We start from the raw sequence: 16,745 nt of genomic DNA on the forward strand, positions 1-16,745 counted from the left end.
GAAACCAGATTAGCCAAATCATTCTTGAAAATGGAGAACAAAATTGGAGTCCTCACACTTCCTCAAAACCTCCTACAAAACAGCTGTCAGTGTGGTATCAAGACAGTGAGTGTGGTATTGGTATGAGAATGAACTGATAGATTAATAAAGAGAATTGAGATTCCTTGTTTATAGTCAGTTGATTTTTAGCAAGGGTGCCAAGGCCATTCAGGAAGGATAGAATAATCTTTTCAACAAATAGGGCTGGGGCAATTAATATCCATGTGCCAAAGAATGAAGTTAGAAATAGGAACTTCCTACCACTTATAAAAATGAACTCAAATACATCATAGACCTAAATTTAAGAGCTAAAACTCTAAGACTATTAGAAGAATATTGGCTCTGGAAGTCATTGGCTTTGGTGTCATTTTAGATATGACATCAAAAGCATAAGCAGCCAAAGAAAAAAATGTAAATTAGAGTTATGCAGAAACTAAAACTTTAATTCAAAGGATTCTATCAAAAAAATTAAAAGACACTCCACAGAAATGGGAGAAAATATTTTCAAATCATTTATCTGATAAAGGACCAATATCCAAAAAACTCTAGAACTGTTTTGAGTCAACAGTAGAAAGGCAATTTTAAAATGAACAGTTTTTAAAATGTCAAATAGATATTTCTCTAAAGATATACAAGTAGCCCACAAGCACATGATAAGATGCTCAGCATCATTCATCCATTAAGGAAATGCAAATCAAAACCACAGTGAAATGCCACTTAACACCCACAAGAATAGTTGAAAAACACAGTGGAAATTCCTAGCGATCTAGTTATTAGAACTCCAAGCTGTCTGTGCTGAGGGCTCGGGTTCAGTCACTGGTTAGGGAAGAAAATTCCACAAGCCACACAGGGTGGGGAAAAATCCAAATAAAAAAGCCAAAAACAGTAATGAGTTGGTGAAGTAGTGGAGAGACTGGACTCTTTATACACTGCTGGTGGGAATGGACAATGATCTAGCTGCAGTAGGAAAGAGTTTGATAGTTTCTGAAAAAGTTAAACATAGTATTTACCATGTGACCCACTCTTAGATATGTACCCAAGATAATTTAAAATGTGTCCAAACTTGTGTGCAGATACTTACAATAGCCAAAAAATGGAAATACCCTGTATCTCTGTTGTTACTGTTGTTTAGTCACTAAGTTGTGTCCCATTCATTGTGACCCCATAGCCCACCAGGCTCCTCTGTCCATGGGATTTCCCAAGCAAGAATACTGGAGTGGGTTGCCATTTCCTTCTCCAGGGGATTTTCCCAATGCAGGGATCAAACCTGAGTCTCCTGCATTGGCAAGTGGATTCTTTACCACTGAGCAACCAGGGAATCCCCAACCTGTATCTCTGTCAGTTGATAAATAGATACAATGTGGTATATCCATAAAGTAGAATATTATTCAGTCTTAAAAGGAAATGAAGTATTGACAAATGCTCTAACATGAATGAACCTTGAAAACATGCTAAGTGAAAGAAGCCAGGTATATATGATTCCATTTATATGAAATCCCAAAATAGGAAAATCCATAGCAACAGAAAGTAGATTAGTGATTGCCAGTGGCTGGGAAAAATGTAAAGTGACTGTAAATAGATACAGAATTTCTTTTGCAGATGATGAAAATGTTCTGGAATTAATGGTAATGATTGTATAGCTTTATGAATATATCAAAACTCAGAATTGTATACTTTAAAAGTGAATTTTATAGTATGTGAATTATATCCTAGTTTTAAAATATTTGAATTCTTAGGGATCTGTTAATATGCTCTTGATTTTTACTTTTTAGGCAATATAGTAATTCTGGCGGTCTTTAACCTTTAAATAGGTTTTTCTAAATTATCCTTTCTAGAATGAGGTTAGAATTACTGATAAAAGTGAAAGGATATTTTCTGAACTTGTTTACTTAGACCATTTAAAAACCTGCTCTATAAATACATTTTTTAAATAAAAATAGTAACTTCATACACTGATGAAGTTAAAGTGTGATATTGTTATTTAAAATATAAGAAATGAACCTGTCATACTGTATATGGTTTTCATGTCTTGCTCTAGAAAGTCCAAACTTCGGTACTGAAACATTGTAGTATCATTATTACAGGAGAACCAATTCCCCCTCGGACCTTGACTGAAGCTGGCACAATGGCTCTTTGCTACAGTGCTGCTTGGGACGCTCGAGTTATCACTAGTGCTTGGTGGGTGTACCATCATCAGGTAATAAGGGCTGTGGTCCTGTTTCTTAATTTAGTGAGAATGGTAACTGTTCCAAATTTTGAGGGTATGGAATTGAACAAGGCAGATAAAGTACCTTGTGATGGAGTTGACATTTTGATATTGAAGAAAAATATATAGTGGCAGGTAACAAAGTTTTTTTAAAGCATAGTAAGGGGATAGTGATACAGGCTACCATTTTGAATATAGTGTCAGGGAGAGCCTTTCTGGAAGGGTAAGATTTGAGCAGACACTTAGAGCAATCCATGCAGTTATATGGGATAGACTGTTCCAGTTATTACTGGCACACTGACCTTAAAAGGTCTTTCACCTGTTCATCTTTGTTGAAATTTTCTGAATTATCTTTGGCTTTTCCTGTAAAGTAGGTTATCAGTGGTGGGTGGTTATCAGTGGTGGGTGGATGTTTTTTTTTTTTTTCTATACCCTTGGTTTTAGTAATTGCCATTTTTTTGTGGTTAATGCTATTTTCTTGATGGTACTTCATTCTATATATGATTTCACATTGCTTTTCAAAGTCTTAAAGTTGTACAGCAAGATTAAAAAAGGTCAATACCATTATTCTCCCTTAGATTTAGTTTCATTTTATATTTGTTTATATTTGTTTTCTGCTGTGCTGTGATACTGTGTTCTTAGGAAATTAATATCACTTCTGGGGTTATTTTTTCTGCCTTTTGTACAGTGTAATAAAAATGGCTTTAATTCTTTTATGAATAGATTTTTTTAGTGTGCTTTTAATCCCTTGCATACCTATTACTAGTAAAGATACTCTCAGATTTGCTCGTTTCACAGATGTGTAAAATTTTTTTTAGTTGTGGAATTATATTGCTCACTTCCTATTTTGCCAAGTTAGAATATATTTTCAAAAATAAGCTATTATCCTTATTTACTAAAATGAAAAGTTATTTCATTACCCCCCCAATAAATAAGATGAAAGATTATTTCATCCGCCACCCCCACAACCAGCCACGAAAAAAATCATCTCAGGAAAGGATTTAATGTAATAAATAGAGTTAATATAATATAGTTTTATACCTTTATGTTAAGCTTGGTCCATGGTATTTGAAAATGATTGATGTAGTATATCCTTCGTTATTTCTTCCCTTTGTTACCGACAAAGTTACACCTATCTTTGAAGAGATATTTATCCTTTCAGTGTTAAGAATTTTTGCTAAATTATAAACTTTTCAGGACATACTGCTGTTTGCTTTAATATGGCTTTACTTTCTCAGGTGAAAATTTTAAAAATGTGTTTAAGACAAGAGTATAATGTATCATTGTGTTTCTCAGGTATCTAAAACAGCACCAACTGGGGAATATTTGACCACAGGAAGCTTCATGATAAGAGGTAATGACTTGTCAGTGGATTGTGGAGACAGGTTTGAAGACCATCTGCTAACATTCTCAGAACAGAAACTAATAATTCTGATTTCATATATGAAGTATGTTATTAAATAAGGAAGATTTTACTGTGGTTTGGCAAATTTAGCATTTGACATGCTCATGCTATATATATTTTTATTAATGACAATGTCCTTTCACATAGTTTATGTTTATAAGGGTAAGAAAGTAAATAGCATGACCTTTTTTCTAAAAATAGATTATTCAGGATCTGACTAACCCGGAAGATGAGAGCAAGCATTCATATTTTTTCTTTCTTAATTCTTATTCCTATACATAATGCCAAAGTCTGTTAATGGAAAATGTTGCTTGATGACAGCCAAAAAAAAAAAAAGAACACATTTGACTACTGTATCAGATACCTTATAAGCATAAAATGCAGAAAATGGATTTTTTAAAATGTACATTATCTTTGCAGGAAAAAAGAATTTCCTTCCTCCTTCACATCTAATGATGGGGTTTAGCTTCCTATTTAAGGTATTCTTCTTTTTTTTTCCCTGATTTTTACTAGTCTTACCTAACATTCCACCAATGAAAAGAACTGTTTCTGTAGGTAGATGAGTCTTGTGTTTGGAGACATCGGGGTGAACGAAAAGTCAGAGTGCAGGATGAAGACATGGAGACACTGGCAAGTTGTACAAGTGAACTCATATCAGAAGAAATGGAACAACTAGGTAGTATACAGATTTTAATAAAGTAACTTATAATGTTTTCCATTGTCTAGTTTTGCTTCTGAAGTTTTAGAAGATCGTCTCTTTTGGGATAATTAAAATTTCAAAAATACCCAACTTGTTATCAACCTTGTTGAATTTTCGTTTTTTGAAATGTTCAGTATACTTCTAGTGAATTATAAAGTGTTTAATTGAATCCATAACCAATACTTGAATGTATGTTTATATTGTAAAACTTCAATATTTACTGCATACATGTATGCTAGGTCGCTTCAGTTGTGTCCAACTCTTGGCAGCCCTGTAAACTGTAGCCTGCCAGGATTTCCTGTCCATGGCATTCTCCAGGCAGGAATACTGGAGTGGGTTCCTGTGGTCTTCTCCAGGGGATCTTCCCGACCCAGGGTTCAAACCCGGGTCTCTAAGGTCTCCTGCGTTGACAGGCGAGTTCTTTACCACTAGTGCCACCTGGGAAGCCCAGTATTAATGAGTAATAATACATAAATGTGCTTATCAGAGATAGACTCAGGTATATATAAATAAGTATTTACTTTTGGATTTAGGATTTAGAAACAATACAAAGATGAGTTATTATACATGCAGTTTCTTATGAGAATTTACCTTGATTTAATAATATATTTGCTTCAAGTAGAGAGCAGCTATGGTTGCTGGAATAAATTAACCTGCCTACCTAAAGGAACTAGGGAATATATGCCCTCGAAATTATTTTTACATATTCTACAGTCGTTGCTTTTTAAGAATATCTCATTGTTTCACTTAACAACTACTGTTGTACATGATTCTGTTTTATTTAATTTTCACCATGTTCCTGACATGAATACTTTATTTACATTATTTTTTATTGAATTCTCACAACCATCCTTGGTTGGTGGCATCTCATTTTTATAGGTGAGGTTCCTGGAGAAGATGCAGGAAACACGGGTTCGATCCTTGGTTCAGGAAGATCCCCTGGATGAGGGCATGGCAACCCACTCCAGTATTCTTGCCTGGAGAATCCATGGACAGAGGAGCCTTGTGGCCCTCAGGCCATAGGGTTGCAAAGAATTGGACGTGACTGAAGCAACCGAGAGCACACACATGCACAGCTGGACCATATTATTACCACTAGATGGTGTTCCTTTTCCAAAAGTGTGAACACTTGGCTACGTGCCAGCTACGTAACTTGTTTTATTTCATTTCAGTTCTCATGCGCAAATTATGATAAAATTGGCAGAATTTCTATAACTGCTTCTATTTTTCTCATTTCGGAAATAACAAAGACAAGATACAGTTTTCATTGCAGAAATGATTGCAATGTCTAAAAAATTTATTGTGGTATAGGATCTTGGAGATCTTTATTCCAGTCAATTCCTGATACAGAGTATCCTTTTATCTAAGTCAGTGTAACCTTTGGGGAGGATCCAGTATTTTTCTGGTGATGTTTTGGAGGAGGGAGTGAATAGAATATTTTTATGAAGTTTTCAAGGAAATCATCTAACTTGGTTGTGATGATAGCACTCTGACTTTCCTTATTGTAATTTAGCAGATGGGGGTGAAAGTAGCAGTGAAGAAGAAAAAGACGAATTACATGAAACTCCTGTGGAAGTGGAGCTCGTGACTCAGGTTGACCAAGAGGATATTACTATTCAGAGTGGTGGCAATGAAGTAAATGAACTAGTTCAGGAAGAAAGCTCTGAAGATGAAGGAGAATCTGAGGGGGTGGTAAAAGATCAGGAACCTGTTGGTGAAATGAAGGATGAAGGAGAAGAGACACTAAATTATCCTGATACTTCCATCGACTTGTCCCACCTTCAGTCCCAAAGGTAATTTCAAAGCCATAATTTTCAGTCTTATTTTGTAAGCTGGGAATGATGACCTTATAAAAATAATGCCAAGATTGACTTCAGTGCTTTTACCCTCCATTGTCCTATGATCTTACTGTCTGTTCACCATTTGATAAGGGGGTAGAACTCTCTTAAATTCTCAGGACCCAGGGTAGAAAAATGCAGTAAATATGAAAGTTGCCAAACTAGATGAAAATAGAGACAAGTTAATGTTTATAAATTCTAATAATAAAAAGGCAATTACACTTTTTTTTTAAAAGGGTGTCTTAAGTCTTTAATGTCTCACAGATCACTAAGTAAACAACACCATAGCTATAAAAACTTTATTAAGTAGTTAAGAAAGGCTTAGGAGTCAGACCAGTATTGAGTCTTAAAGTGGGTCCTTGGGCAAGTGACTGAGTCTAAGCTTCAGTTTCCTTCTTGGTGAAGACAGAATGGTACCACCCTTCATAGGGTTTTTGTGAAGGTTATATGCATGTAAAGCATCTTGCAGTGCCTGGCATATTATAGGTGTCCAATACATGTCAGCTATTTAAGAATATAAAGTGAGACAATGAGCAATTTTTTTTTAGGATGAGCAATTTGATTATACTTTTTCTCATTTTACCAAATTTGAAAAGGTATAGCATTGCCAATAATTAATTAGGAGAGTGATATGGGAATCTTTGGGGTCTTTGTAACTGAATGCCTGTAAAGGCTTGTGAATTCCTCTTTCTGTTTGTTTCCATAGGTCCCTCCAGAAATTGTCTTCAAAAGAGGAATCTTCTAATATGGTAACATTTTTCTTCAAAGTATTTTGAAGAACATCATGTCATTCTCAATAAATAATAATTTTCTATTTCTTAATTTTGGCTTTTGAAAGATTAACAGCAATGATGTTATTGTTTGTATTTGCTTGTGTTTTTCTCTTAATTTTAATAGAGTGACAGTAAGTTGCAGAGCCGAAGGCATTTGTCAGCCAAGGAAAGAAGGTAAATATACTTGTGTTATTTAACTGAAAAGCATCTATTTTTTATAATTGACAGTTTGGTTATGACAGATCGCTTGGCTGTTATAAAGATCTCATTAAAATTACCAAGATTTAGCACAAATTTTGTTTTGTTTTTTACATTCAACTCTAATAGGTTTTTCTCTTTTAAGGGCCTAGTCTGCCACTATAATCAGATAGGTCAAGTAACACAAAACAGACCTTCTATTACATAAATATGTATGGTAATAATTGCAGTATATTAAATAGGCTGATTCTATGATACTGTTGACAGAAGTGAAGAGGAATACAGGCATACCACATTTTATTGTGCTTTGCAGATTTTTAATTTTTTTTTAACATATTGAAGGTTTATGGTAACTCTGTATGGAGCAAATCTATTGCCATCGTTTTTCCAACATCATTTGTTTACTTCATGTCTCTGATCATATTTTGATAATTCTTGCAATGTTTCAAGCTTTTTATTATTAATTGCTCAGGTGATCTGTGATCAGTGAACTTTGTTTCTATTATAAAGCGATTATGAGGCACTGAAAGCTCAGGTGGTGGTATTTTTTTTTTTTTTACCAATAAAGTATTGATTAAGGTATATAATTGCTTTTTAAAGACATATTGCTTTGCACACTTGATAGACAACAGGGTAGTGTAAGCATAAGTTTATATGCACTGGGAAAGCAAGAAATTCATGACTTGCTTTACTGCAGTAGTCACTTTATTGCAGTGGTCTGGAACAGAAATTGTAATATTTCTGAGGCATGCCTGTACTGAAATTAGGCAATTTTTATGTAAGAGGAAGACTTGGGGGTTTTTTCCCCTGTCTTTTTTTTGTCCCTTTAATATAATAGGGCTTAGATGGCAAACAGGAAAAGATAAAGAGTGAAAGGACAACCGAGACAACTACTGCAGGGTGAAAAAGACTACAACTGGTAAAGCACTCCAGAAAGAGGCCCTAGGTTGGAATGGACAATAAACCCTTCTGTTTGATAATCTTTACAAATTATAGAAAACTGAGTGCTGGTATTTATGAGTATGGTATCATGCTAGATATTATGGTAGTATGCAAAGAGAGAAAATAGAAAGTTTGTGCCTTCAAGAAGCTTTTGAGTCCTGGATTCAAGAAATAGCCATAAGTCTGTAAATAGTGTTATCTGAAAAGTGATATCGTATTTCAGGAATAAGAATTTTTTGTGCATTGGAGTGTTTTGGGAAATACCATCAGAAGTTTTTACCTTGAAGATATAGTTGCATCTTAGATAATGCAAGTTAAGGTCAGAAACTTCAAGGAGAATTAGTATGATCAAAGACAGGGAAGTGGTAGGTATTTGGAAGTAATGTTGAGAGTGCTTTGGGGAAATGGATAAGTAGATTGAGGTGGAAGGAACAAAATGTTCATGTTTGTGAATTGATAGTGAAATTGAATCAAAAGTGGAGAACCTAGAATAACAAGCTAAGTGTTTTAGACTTATCTTAAAAGTGATGTGAGGAGGACTTTTGGGAGATTTTGAATGGGAATGTGACATAGGTAAACAATAACGGAGAATTAATGTAGAAGTTCATGTAGAACAGATTATGTGGGAAATATGGAGGAAGTCTGGGTGGTAAGTGATAAGGACTTGGACTAGAGCAGTGGCATTGGGAATGTGATTGCACAGTAATAGGATTTTCCTTTCCTCTTTATTTTCTAAGATCCATTTATTCCACTAACAGACCCACAAATGTTTTACTGAATATTTAACATCTGCCAAGGCCATGATGATACAAAGACTACAAATTCCTTTGCCTGGCCATCAAGGTGTTGAGGGACTGAATGTGGCTACTGAATCAGGATAAGTCAAGTATGACAGTGTGTTGAGCCTCGATGCCAGGAAGAATCATAAATGCATGAAAGAAAATTTTTTAGCTTTTTCTTATGTGATGACTTGCACTCCATTTATACTGTAGCCTGGTGATAACAAGTTAAGCAGAAGGCATGACCTCATACACGTTCCCTTCTGCATGTCATTTTTTTAGGGTATTAAGAATTTGAAATTCTAAGATTAAGATATTTTCCATTTCATTTATATTTAGGGAAATGAAGAAAAAGAAGCTTCCAAATGACTCAGGGGATTTAGAAATGACAGAAGGAAAGGACAAAGAAAAAGAAAATGCTCTACACATTGAAACTCATCAGAACACAAGCAAAAATGTCCCGGTTGTTCAGCCAGTGAAACGAGGACAAAAGGTAATATTTAGCACTATATGATTCACAAGTGAAGTTGTGAGGTTCCTTTTTTAAGGTTTAAGTGAAACAGAATAATCTTGTGTGACTTCCTTTGAAAATTAGTTGAAAAGATAGTGTTAAGGAGCATAGAGATCACTTTCTGTTCTTTTAAGATCATCTATACAGAAACTCTCAAGTTATGTAGAAGAGGAATAGGAGATTGATTTATTTGCCAGGGACACTCAGCTAAAAACTGGCAGTGCTGATCTGATAATTTAACTTAGTAGTTTCTTTTTCAATTATTTATGCAATTTTGGTTGAAGTGAAGTGAAGTGAGCTCGCTCAGTCGTGTCCGACTCTTTGCTACCCCAGGGACTGTAGCCCACCAGGCTCTTTCATCCATGGGATTCTCCAGGCAAGGATACTGGAGGGATCGAACCCGGGTCTCCTGCATTGCATGCAGGCGCTTTATCCTCTGAGCCACTGGGGAAGCCCCAATTTTGGTTACAGTTCTTAATTATTTTATGAAAGTAGGGGATGAAGAAAGAGGAGGTAGAGGATGTAGACTATACTTTTAAAAATGTAGCTGTGTAGAGATTGTAAACTGATGTATAGGTGTATCTTTAAGAAAACTAAATTCCTTAAAAAAAATTTTTTTTTTAAATTTGGTTTTCTGCTGTGGAGTTTTTTATTTTTGGTTGTGCTGGGTCTTCACTGCTGCTTGGGCTTTTCTCAAGTTGAGGCAAGCAGGGGCTACTCTCTAGTTGCAGTGCACAGACTTCTCATTTCAGTGGCTACTCTTGTAGAGCACAGGCTCTAGGCATGCAAGCTTCACAAGCTGTGGTACATGGACTCAGTTCAGTTCCTGGACCAGGGATGAAAGGGGGAAAAAAAATCAGTTCTCCCTGTATTACTATGTAAATTCAACATGAAGTCATTCAAAAAAGGATTGAGATTTTTAATTAACATTTGAAAGTTCGTTTGAAAGAATACGTACCAGAGAATAGTTGAGGGAAAGAAGAAGGATGATCTCCCTTGAAAAAGAAGAAGGATGGATCTCCCTTCAGTTCAATTCAGTCGCTCAGTCGTGACTCTTTGCGACCCCATGAATCGCAGCACGCCAGGCCTCCCTGTCCATCACCAACTCCCGGAGTTCACTCAGACTCACGTCCATCGAGTCAGCGATGCCATCCAGCCATCTCATCCTCTGTCATCCCTTCTCCTCCTGCCGCCAATCCCTCTCAGCATCAGAGTCTTTTCCAATGAGTCAACTCTTCACATGAGGTGGCCAAAGTACTGGAGTTTCAGCTTCAGCATCATTCCCTCCAAAGAAATCCCAGGGCTGATCTCCTTGCAGTCCAAGGGATTCTCAAGTCTTCTCCAACACCACAGTTCAAAAGCATCAATCTTCCGCGCTCAGCCTTCTTCACAGTCCAACTCTCACATCCATACATGACCACCAAAACCATAGCCTTGACTAGACGGACCTTAGTCGGCAAAGTAATGTCTCTGCTTTTGAATGTGCTATCTAGGTTGGCCATAACTTTTCTTCCAAGGAGTAAGCGTCTTTTAATTTCATGGCTGCAGTCACCATCTGCAGTGATTTTGGAGCCCCCAAAATCTCCCTACTAGGTAATAAGACATTTACTGTTAGACTTTCTAAAACAGAATGGTATTAATGAATGGACCAGTAGAAAAGTGAAGCAGAATAAAATCTAGACACAGAATGATAAATTGTGTTTTAAAGGGTATGAAGCATTCAAAATTAGTGGCTAGTCATGTTTTAAAAAATACTAAAGTAAATATCTGGTGGAGAAAAGAACCATCAATGTAATTGAAAGAAAGGGCAAATTGCAGGGTAGGGGGTAGATCAGAGAAATGTTTATGGAAACAAGGGGAATTTTTTCACCCATCAAATTAATAGATAATGTGTATTCAGTCATTCAGTACAAGTTTGAATATATACCATGGGACTTCCAGTCAAGAATCCTAACAGTGCATTTACCCTCTGACTCAGCAATTCTTATTTTTAGTCATTTATCTTAAAAAAAGTCGTATGTATGCACTAAGGGTATTCCTCCAGTTGATAGTATTAAGCAGTCTTACTGAGTACTCATCATTTCATCTACAGATGAAGAAGGCAATGGCAACCCACTCCAGTACTCTCGCCTGGAAAATCCCATGGACGGGGAGCCTGGTGGGCTGCCGTCTATGGGGTCACACACAGTCTGACATGACTGAAGTGACTTAGCAGCAGCAGCAGTACTTTGTATAAAATGGAGATCATTTGTTCCTTGAAATTTTTTTTTAGCGATTGGGCGTGATGTTTAGGGATATCTGGCTTCCCTGGTGGCTCAGATGGTAAAGAATCTGCATATAATGCAGGAGACCCGAGTTCCATCCCTGGGTTGGGAAGATCCTCTGGAGAAGGAAATGGCAATCCACTCCTGTATTCTTGCCTGGAGAATTCCATGGACAAGGAGCCTGGCTGGCTACAGTCCATGGGGTCACAAAAGAGTTGGACACAACTGAGCAAGTAACACTTTCAGGGTAGGTTTTGAAGTACTTAATAAATTTCTTTAGTGATCATAACTCCATTCAGGTTTTTTTTTCCAAAGTTGGTTTCCCTAAGTTATATTTTGCCAAGAAACTATTCTTTTTGTTGAGTTTTCCATTTCTTGGTTCAGTTTATTGGTAACAGTGTTCATTTTATTCTCAAGTTTTTGCTTTTTTGTGTGTGTGTGTGGTGTAATGTACATATAGTGGGCTTCCTGGGTGGCTCAGTGGTAAAGAATCTGCCTGCCTGATCCCTGGGTTGGGAAGAGCCCTTGGAGGAAATGGCAACCCACTCCAGTATTCTTGCCTGGAAAAATTCTATGGATAGAGGAGTCTGGCAGGCTGCAGTCCATGGGGTCTCCAAGAGTCAGACATGATTCAGTACACATGCTACATATATATAGTAATATGCAGATATTTTGCTTTTAGCTCAGTTTTTATATGCACGTGTATCTGTGAAACCAACACCCAGAACACCACCCTTGAATGTTTGTATTACTCCAGAAAGCTCACTCTTGCCCCTTTCTAAATAGTATTCCCACCAGAGGAAAACATGTCTTAATCACAATAGATTATTTTGCCTGTTTTTGAAAACTTTATGTAGAAAAGCAGTCATCCTTTATATGTTCCTGTCTTACGTCTTTCACTCAACCTTGTGAATCATCCATGTTGCTGTAACAGTTCATTTGCGTTGCTAAATAGTGTCTGCCAGTTTCTGTCTACTATATTGTTCGTCATTGAAGACCTGTATCTTTGAGATTCACAAATATGCATTTCTGTCCTGTATAGCTATGAGTGGAAATGCTGGGTTATAGCGCACATGTTGTGTTTGGCTTAGTAGGTATTATCAGTTTTTCGGGGTACTTGTACCAATTTGCCACCAAGCTGTGTATCCAGGTTCCAGTTGCTTTACGTCACTTTCATTTGGTATTGTTGGGGTTTTTCAAGTCATTCAAGTGTGTATATACTGAAATCTTAATTTAGCTTTTAAAAGTTGGGTTGTCCAACTTTCTCACTGGTTATAGGAGTTCTTTGAAATCCTAAATACATGTCTTTCCTTGGTTATCTGTACTACAAATATCTTTCATGTTTTGAGACTTGCTTTTTCACTTCTGTAGTAGTTTTTTGATGAGCAGCACTTGCCAATTTTAATGAAGTCTGATTTGTCAATCTTATATAGTGTTTTTTGTGTCTTATTAAATATTTACAATTTTATAAATTTGTTATTTGGGTCCTAGCTAAGACTAGTCAAGATGAAAGCCTTTGGAGGTGAAGCCTGTATGTCTATGGTTTTAAAAACTGGCCAAGTGATTTGGATGTGTGCCCAGAGTAAAGAATCAGTAGTTTAATTGATGAAATCCAAGGTATTAAGAGTCTCTGCAATAAATACCCAGCTAAACTTTGCTGTACCGTTTCCTGTTCTTATGTGTATCCTGATGGCAACCATGTGTGACGACTAGCTGTTACTACTCTGTTCTGTCTTTACATTATAATCTTGCCTTTCTTGTATTCCCAGATGCAATGAATCTTTCAGTGCTGCTTTATTTCTTCCCTTCAGTTCTTGCTCAAGCTTAAAAAAGTCTCCTTTCTCTAAATTATCTTAGATATAAACTTGTTTGCATTTAGAATATTTCGCATTAATTTACTCTTATTCTGTGTATCTTCTTTTTCCACAAGATGGTCAGTTGTTTGAGGGTGAGGACTATGGTTTATCCATCTTCAAAGACTCCATATTGTTTGTTAAAGTGGTGCCTTACTGAATAAGCATTTTGACAGAATTAAAGACATGCCTTTTCTTTATATACATGTCTTAACATTTTCTTACTGCTAAATTTTTCCAACCAAAAATTTTTTTCTTTTGTAGAGTAAAATGAAAAAAATGAAGGAAAAATACAAGGACCAAGATGAAGAAGAACGTGAGCTCATCATGAAATTGCTGGGAGTAAGTAACATTTAATAATACTTTCGTTTGTTTTTCAAGGGGCATCCAGACCACTGCCTATCATATGCTGTGCATTTAGTACTTGGTTAAAGAACTGACAGCACTGAAAATACTGTCAACATTAACTGTTTTTCCCTCTATGAAGTCTGCAGGTTCGAACAAAGAAGAAAAAGGGAAAAAGGGAAAGAAAGGCAAAATAAAGGATGAACCAGTGAAGAAACAGCCCCAGAAACCTAGAGGTGGACCAAGAGTCTCAGACAGCATAAAGAAAGAAACTCCATCCCTTGAAGTTACCACTCATGAGTTACAAGACTTGGCTGTAGATGAACCACATGACGACAAGGTTAGGCTACCACACACATGGGCTTTTGCTTCTTAATTAGGGTGACCAGCATCTCAAGGTTCCCAGGACAGGGGATTTACAGTGCTAAAATAAAACCAGGGTGAGTGGTAACCCTATTCTTAATGGGAAGTTTCCTTAGAAATATAGCCTAAAAGATCTAAATTTTAATTGCCGTATATAAAATTGGCAGTGTTGGTTAGTTCCTAAAAAGTTTATCATAAGCCATTAGAAAATTTTATGGAGAAACTAGATTCTGGTGGAAATTCAGTTAAAACAGATAACTAAGATTATGCTGACCGTGAATGAGAAATGAATTTGCACTTTTCTAATTTTTTCTATAGGAATATATACTGTATTACATGATGTCAAATGTGACTACACAGTGTGAAATGTTAACATTTTTCTAGTTAAGATAGTTGCCTCGTTGTTCTATCAGCTGAGTACGAACGTCTGGCCTTAATGTATATCTTCTTGCATGAATATATACAGCCTTTTGAAACTCTGAACAAAGGATTTATTGTTTTATAAATTGGTAAAAAAAATTTTTGTTTCACCTTTATATTTTTATTCATGGCAGTTAAACTTTGGTTGCATTGTGTGCTCCACTCAGCGCAGGTAGTGCTTACAGGGATCCTAAATGTATTACTGTTTTCTTGGTTCCCTGAACAGTGTTGTTTAGTAATATTAAAACTCACTTTGTCTTCAGATTTTTATATTACTCTGTAAACCTTACACTCAAATATTTGTAACTGTTAAAATATTCATAATCATCAATGGGCTTCCCTGGCAGCTGAGATGGTAAAGAATCTGCCTGCAGTGCAAGGAGACCTAGGTTCAATCCCTGTGTGGGGAAGATCCCTGGAGAAGGAATGGCAAGCCCTCTCCAGTATTCTTGACTGGAGAATCCCATGGACAGAGGAGCCTGGTGAGCTGTACAGTCCATGGCGTCGCAAAGGGTCGGACCCAACTGAGTGACTAACACTTTCATTAGCATATATTCTGTGGAAGTCTTTTTTTTAACTTTAGGGCACAACCTTTTTCTCTTTGAATGGCATCGCTTTCTCATATATTAGACACATGTATTAACTTAGTCTGTCTTATATTTATCAGTTTTTCTCTTCATAGATTTCAGTGGTATAGAGTTTCAATTTAAGTTACAACTGACTTTTAAATTTTTATATATTTGAAACAGGAAGAACAAGATCTAGACCAGCAGGGAAATGAGGTATGATTTTGTGTTGGGGTTCATACTACAACACTGACTGCAATCCAGGTCCCACAATATCTGGCATACAACTTCTAGCTAAAACTTAAAAAGGCTAAAAAAAAAAAAAAAAAGATTGCAAGCTCTGGAGTAACATGTTCTTGGGTTTGAATCCTAACTGTTACATATAACTACAACCTTGGAAACATTTTTCTTTGTGCCTTAGTTTCCTCATCTGAAAAATAGGGATATAATTGCCTCTACTGGGAGAATTGTGTGAGAACTAAGATAGTATACATAAAGCATTTAGAAAAGTTCATGGCATATAGTAAGCACTGACTGTACCAAGTGTTTTGTCCTAAATCTAAATTTACTCATGTTGTTAGATAAATACAGGCAATCTTCTAGGCAGCCCACAGAATGGGAACTTTAAGAAGCCCTAGAATTTCTCCTTAAGAACAGGCATAAGAGATGACTGTCCTAATCCAGTTTCCTGACTTTGACATCTTTAACATTTGGGGATGGATAATTCTTTTTTGGGGGGAGTTGCCCCATCCTTGACATCTACCCAATAATAGATGTCAATAATACTGTTTCTGCCCCCAATGGTGATTCAGTTATGACAACCAAAAATGCCTCCCGTTTTCTCCCTTTCTCTTAAATATATCTAAGTGTCATTTTGAAAATCGTCATTAGGCTCTGCTTTATATATAGCCCCAAAGGGTGAAAGATTATATATCTATCAGAAAATGATAAAATGTATTGATTGTTTTATTAGAATTTTCCTACTTTAGGGTTGGTATAAATAGCTTTTGTAATTGTTTTTGTTTTCCCTTTTTAGGAAAATCTGTTTGACTCTTTGACAGGGCAGCCACATTCTGAAGATGTACTACTGTTTGCCATTCCAATATGTGCCCCATATACCACCATGACAAACTATAAGTAAGTCATGAGTTGACTCAAACAGCTGCCACAACATTGACTTATGAATCATTCTGTAATCTGTTTAGTAACACATGCAATTCCTTTTTAAAGATACAAAGTGAAACTTACTCCTGGAGTTCAGAAAAAGGGAAAAGGTATTTAAAATCTTTTTGTGAATTATGATTTTAAACATTTCTTGACTGAACAGAAGTAGATTCTTCTATTTTCTGCTTACAGCTGCGAAAACAGCCTTGAATAGTTTCATGCATTCCAAAGAAGCAACAGCAAGAGAAAAAGACTTATTCCGCAGTGTAAAGGTAAAGTATTCCTGTAGAAACCTCTAGAGATTGGTGGTACAGTTAAATGTGAGCAGTTATAATTTTTTTTGGTTTTGCATAGCAGATGGAAGCTGCAGCTATTATTC

General features: G+C 36.2%; 1 protein-coding gene across 2 annotated transcripts in view; it reads left to right on the top strand.

The window, feature by feature from the left end:
* The window catches only part of NEMF (nuclear export mediator factor), a 54,908-nt gene that overhangs the window by 35,881 nt on the left and 2,282 nt on the right, over window positions 1–16,745 (top strand). For both annotated transcript variants that reach the window (XM_068991485.1, XM_068991492.1), the window contains 14 exons: window positions 2,124–2,236; window positions 3,542–3,599; window positions 4,071–4,129; window positions 4,206–4,326; window positions 5,867–6,143; window positions 6,895–6,937; window positions 7,086–7,135; window positions 9,220–9,373; window positions 13,773–13,850; window positions 13,996–14,193; window positions 15,386–15,418; window positions 16,239–16,339; window positions 16,433–16,476; window positions 16,559–16,638. In XM_068991485.1, coding sequence (XP_068847586.1) covers window positions 2,124–2,236; window positions 3,542–3,599; window positions 4,071–4,129; window positions 4,206–4,326; window positions 5,867–6,143; window positions 6,895–6,937; window positions 7,086–7,135; window positions 9,220–9,373; window positions 13,773–13,850; window positions 13,996–14,193; window positions 15,386–15,418; window positions 16,239–16,339; window positions 16,433–16,476; window positions 16,559–16,638 — 1,409 coding nt within the window. The remainder of the gene's footprint in view (window positions 1–2,123; window positions 2,237–3,541; window positions 3,600–4,070; window positions 4,130–4,205; window positions 4,327–5,866; window positions 6,144–6,894; window positions 6,938–7,085; window positions 7,136–9,219; window positions 9,374–13,772; window positions 13,851–13,995; window positions 14,194–15,385; window positions 15,419–16,238; window positions 16,340–16,432; window positions 16,477–16,558; window positions 16,639–16,745) is intronic.

This window comes from Capricornis sumatraensis, chromosome 2 (genome assembly GCF_032405125.1).
Source record: "Capricornis sumatraensis isolate serow.1 chromosome 2, serow.2, whole genome shotgun sequence".
Lineage (NCBI taxonomy): Eukaryota > Metazoa > Chordata > Mammalia > Artiodactyla > Bovidae > Capricornis > Capricornis sumatraensis.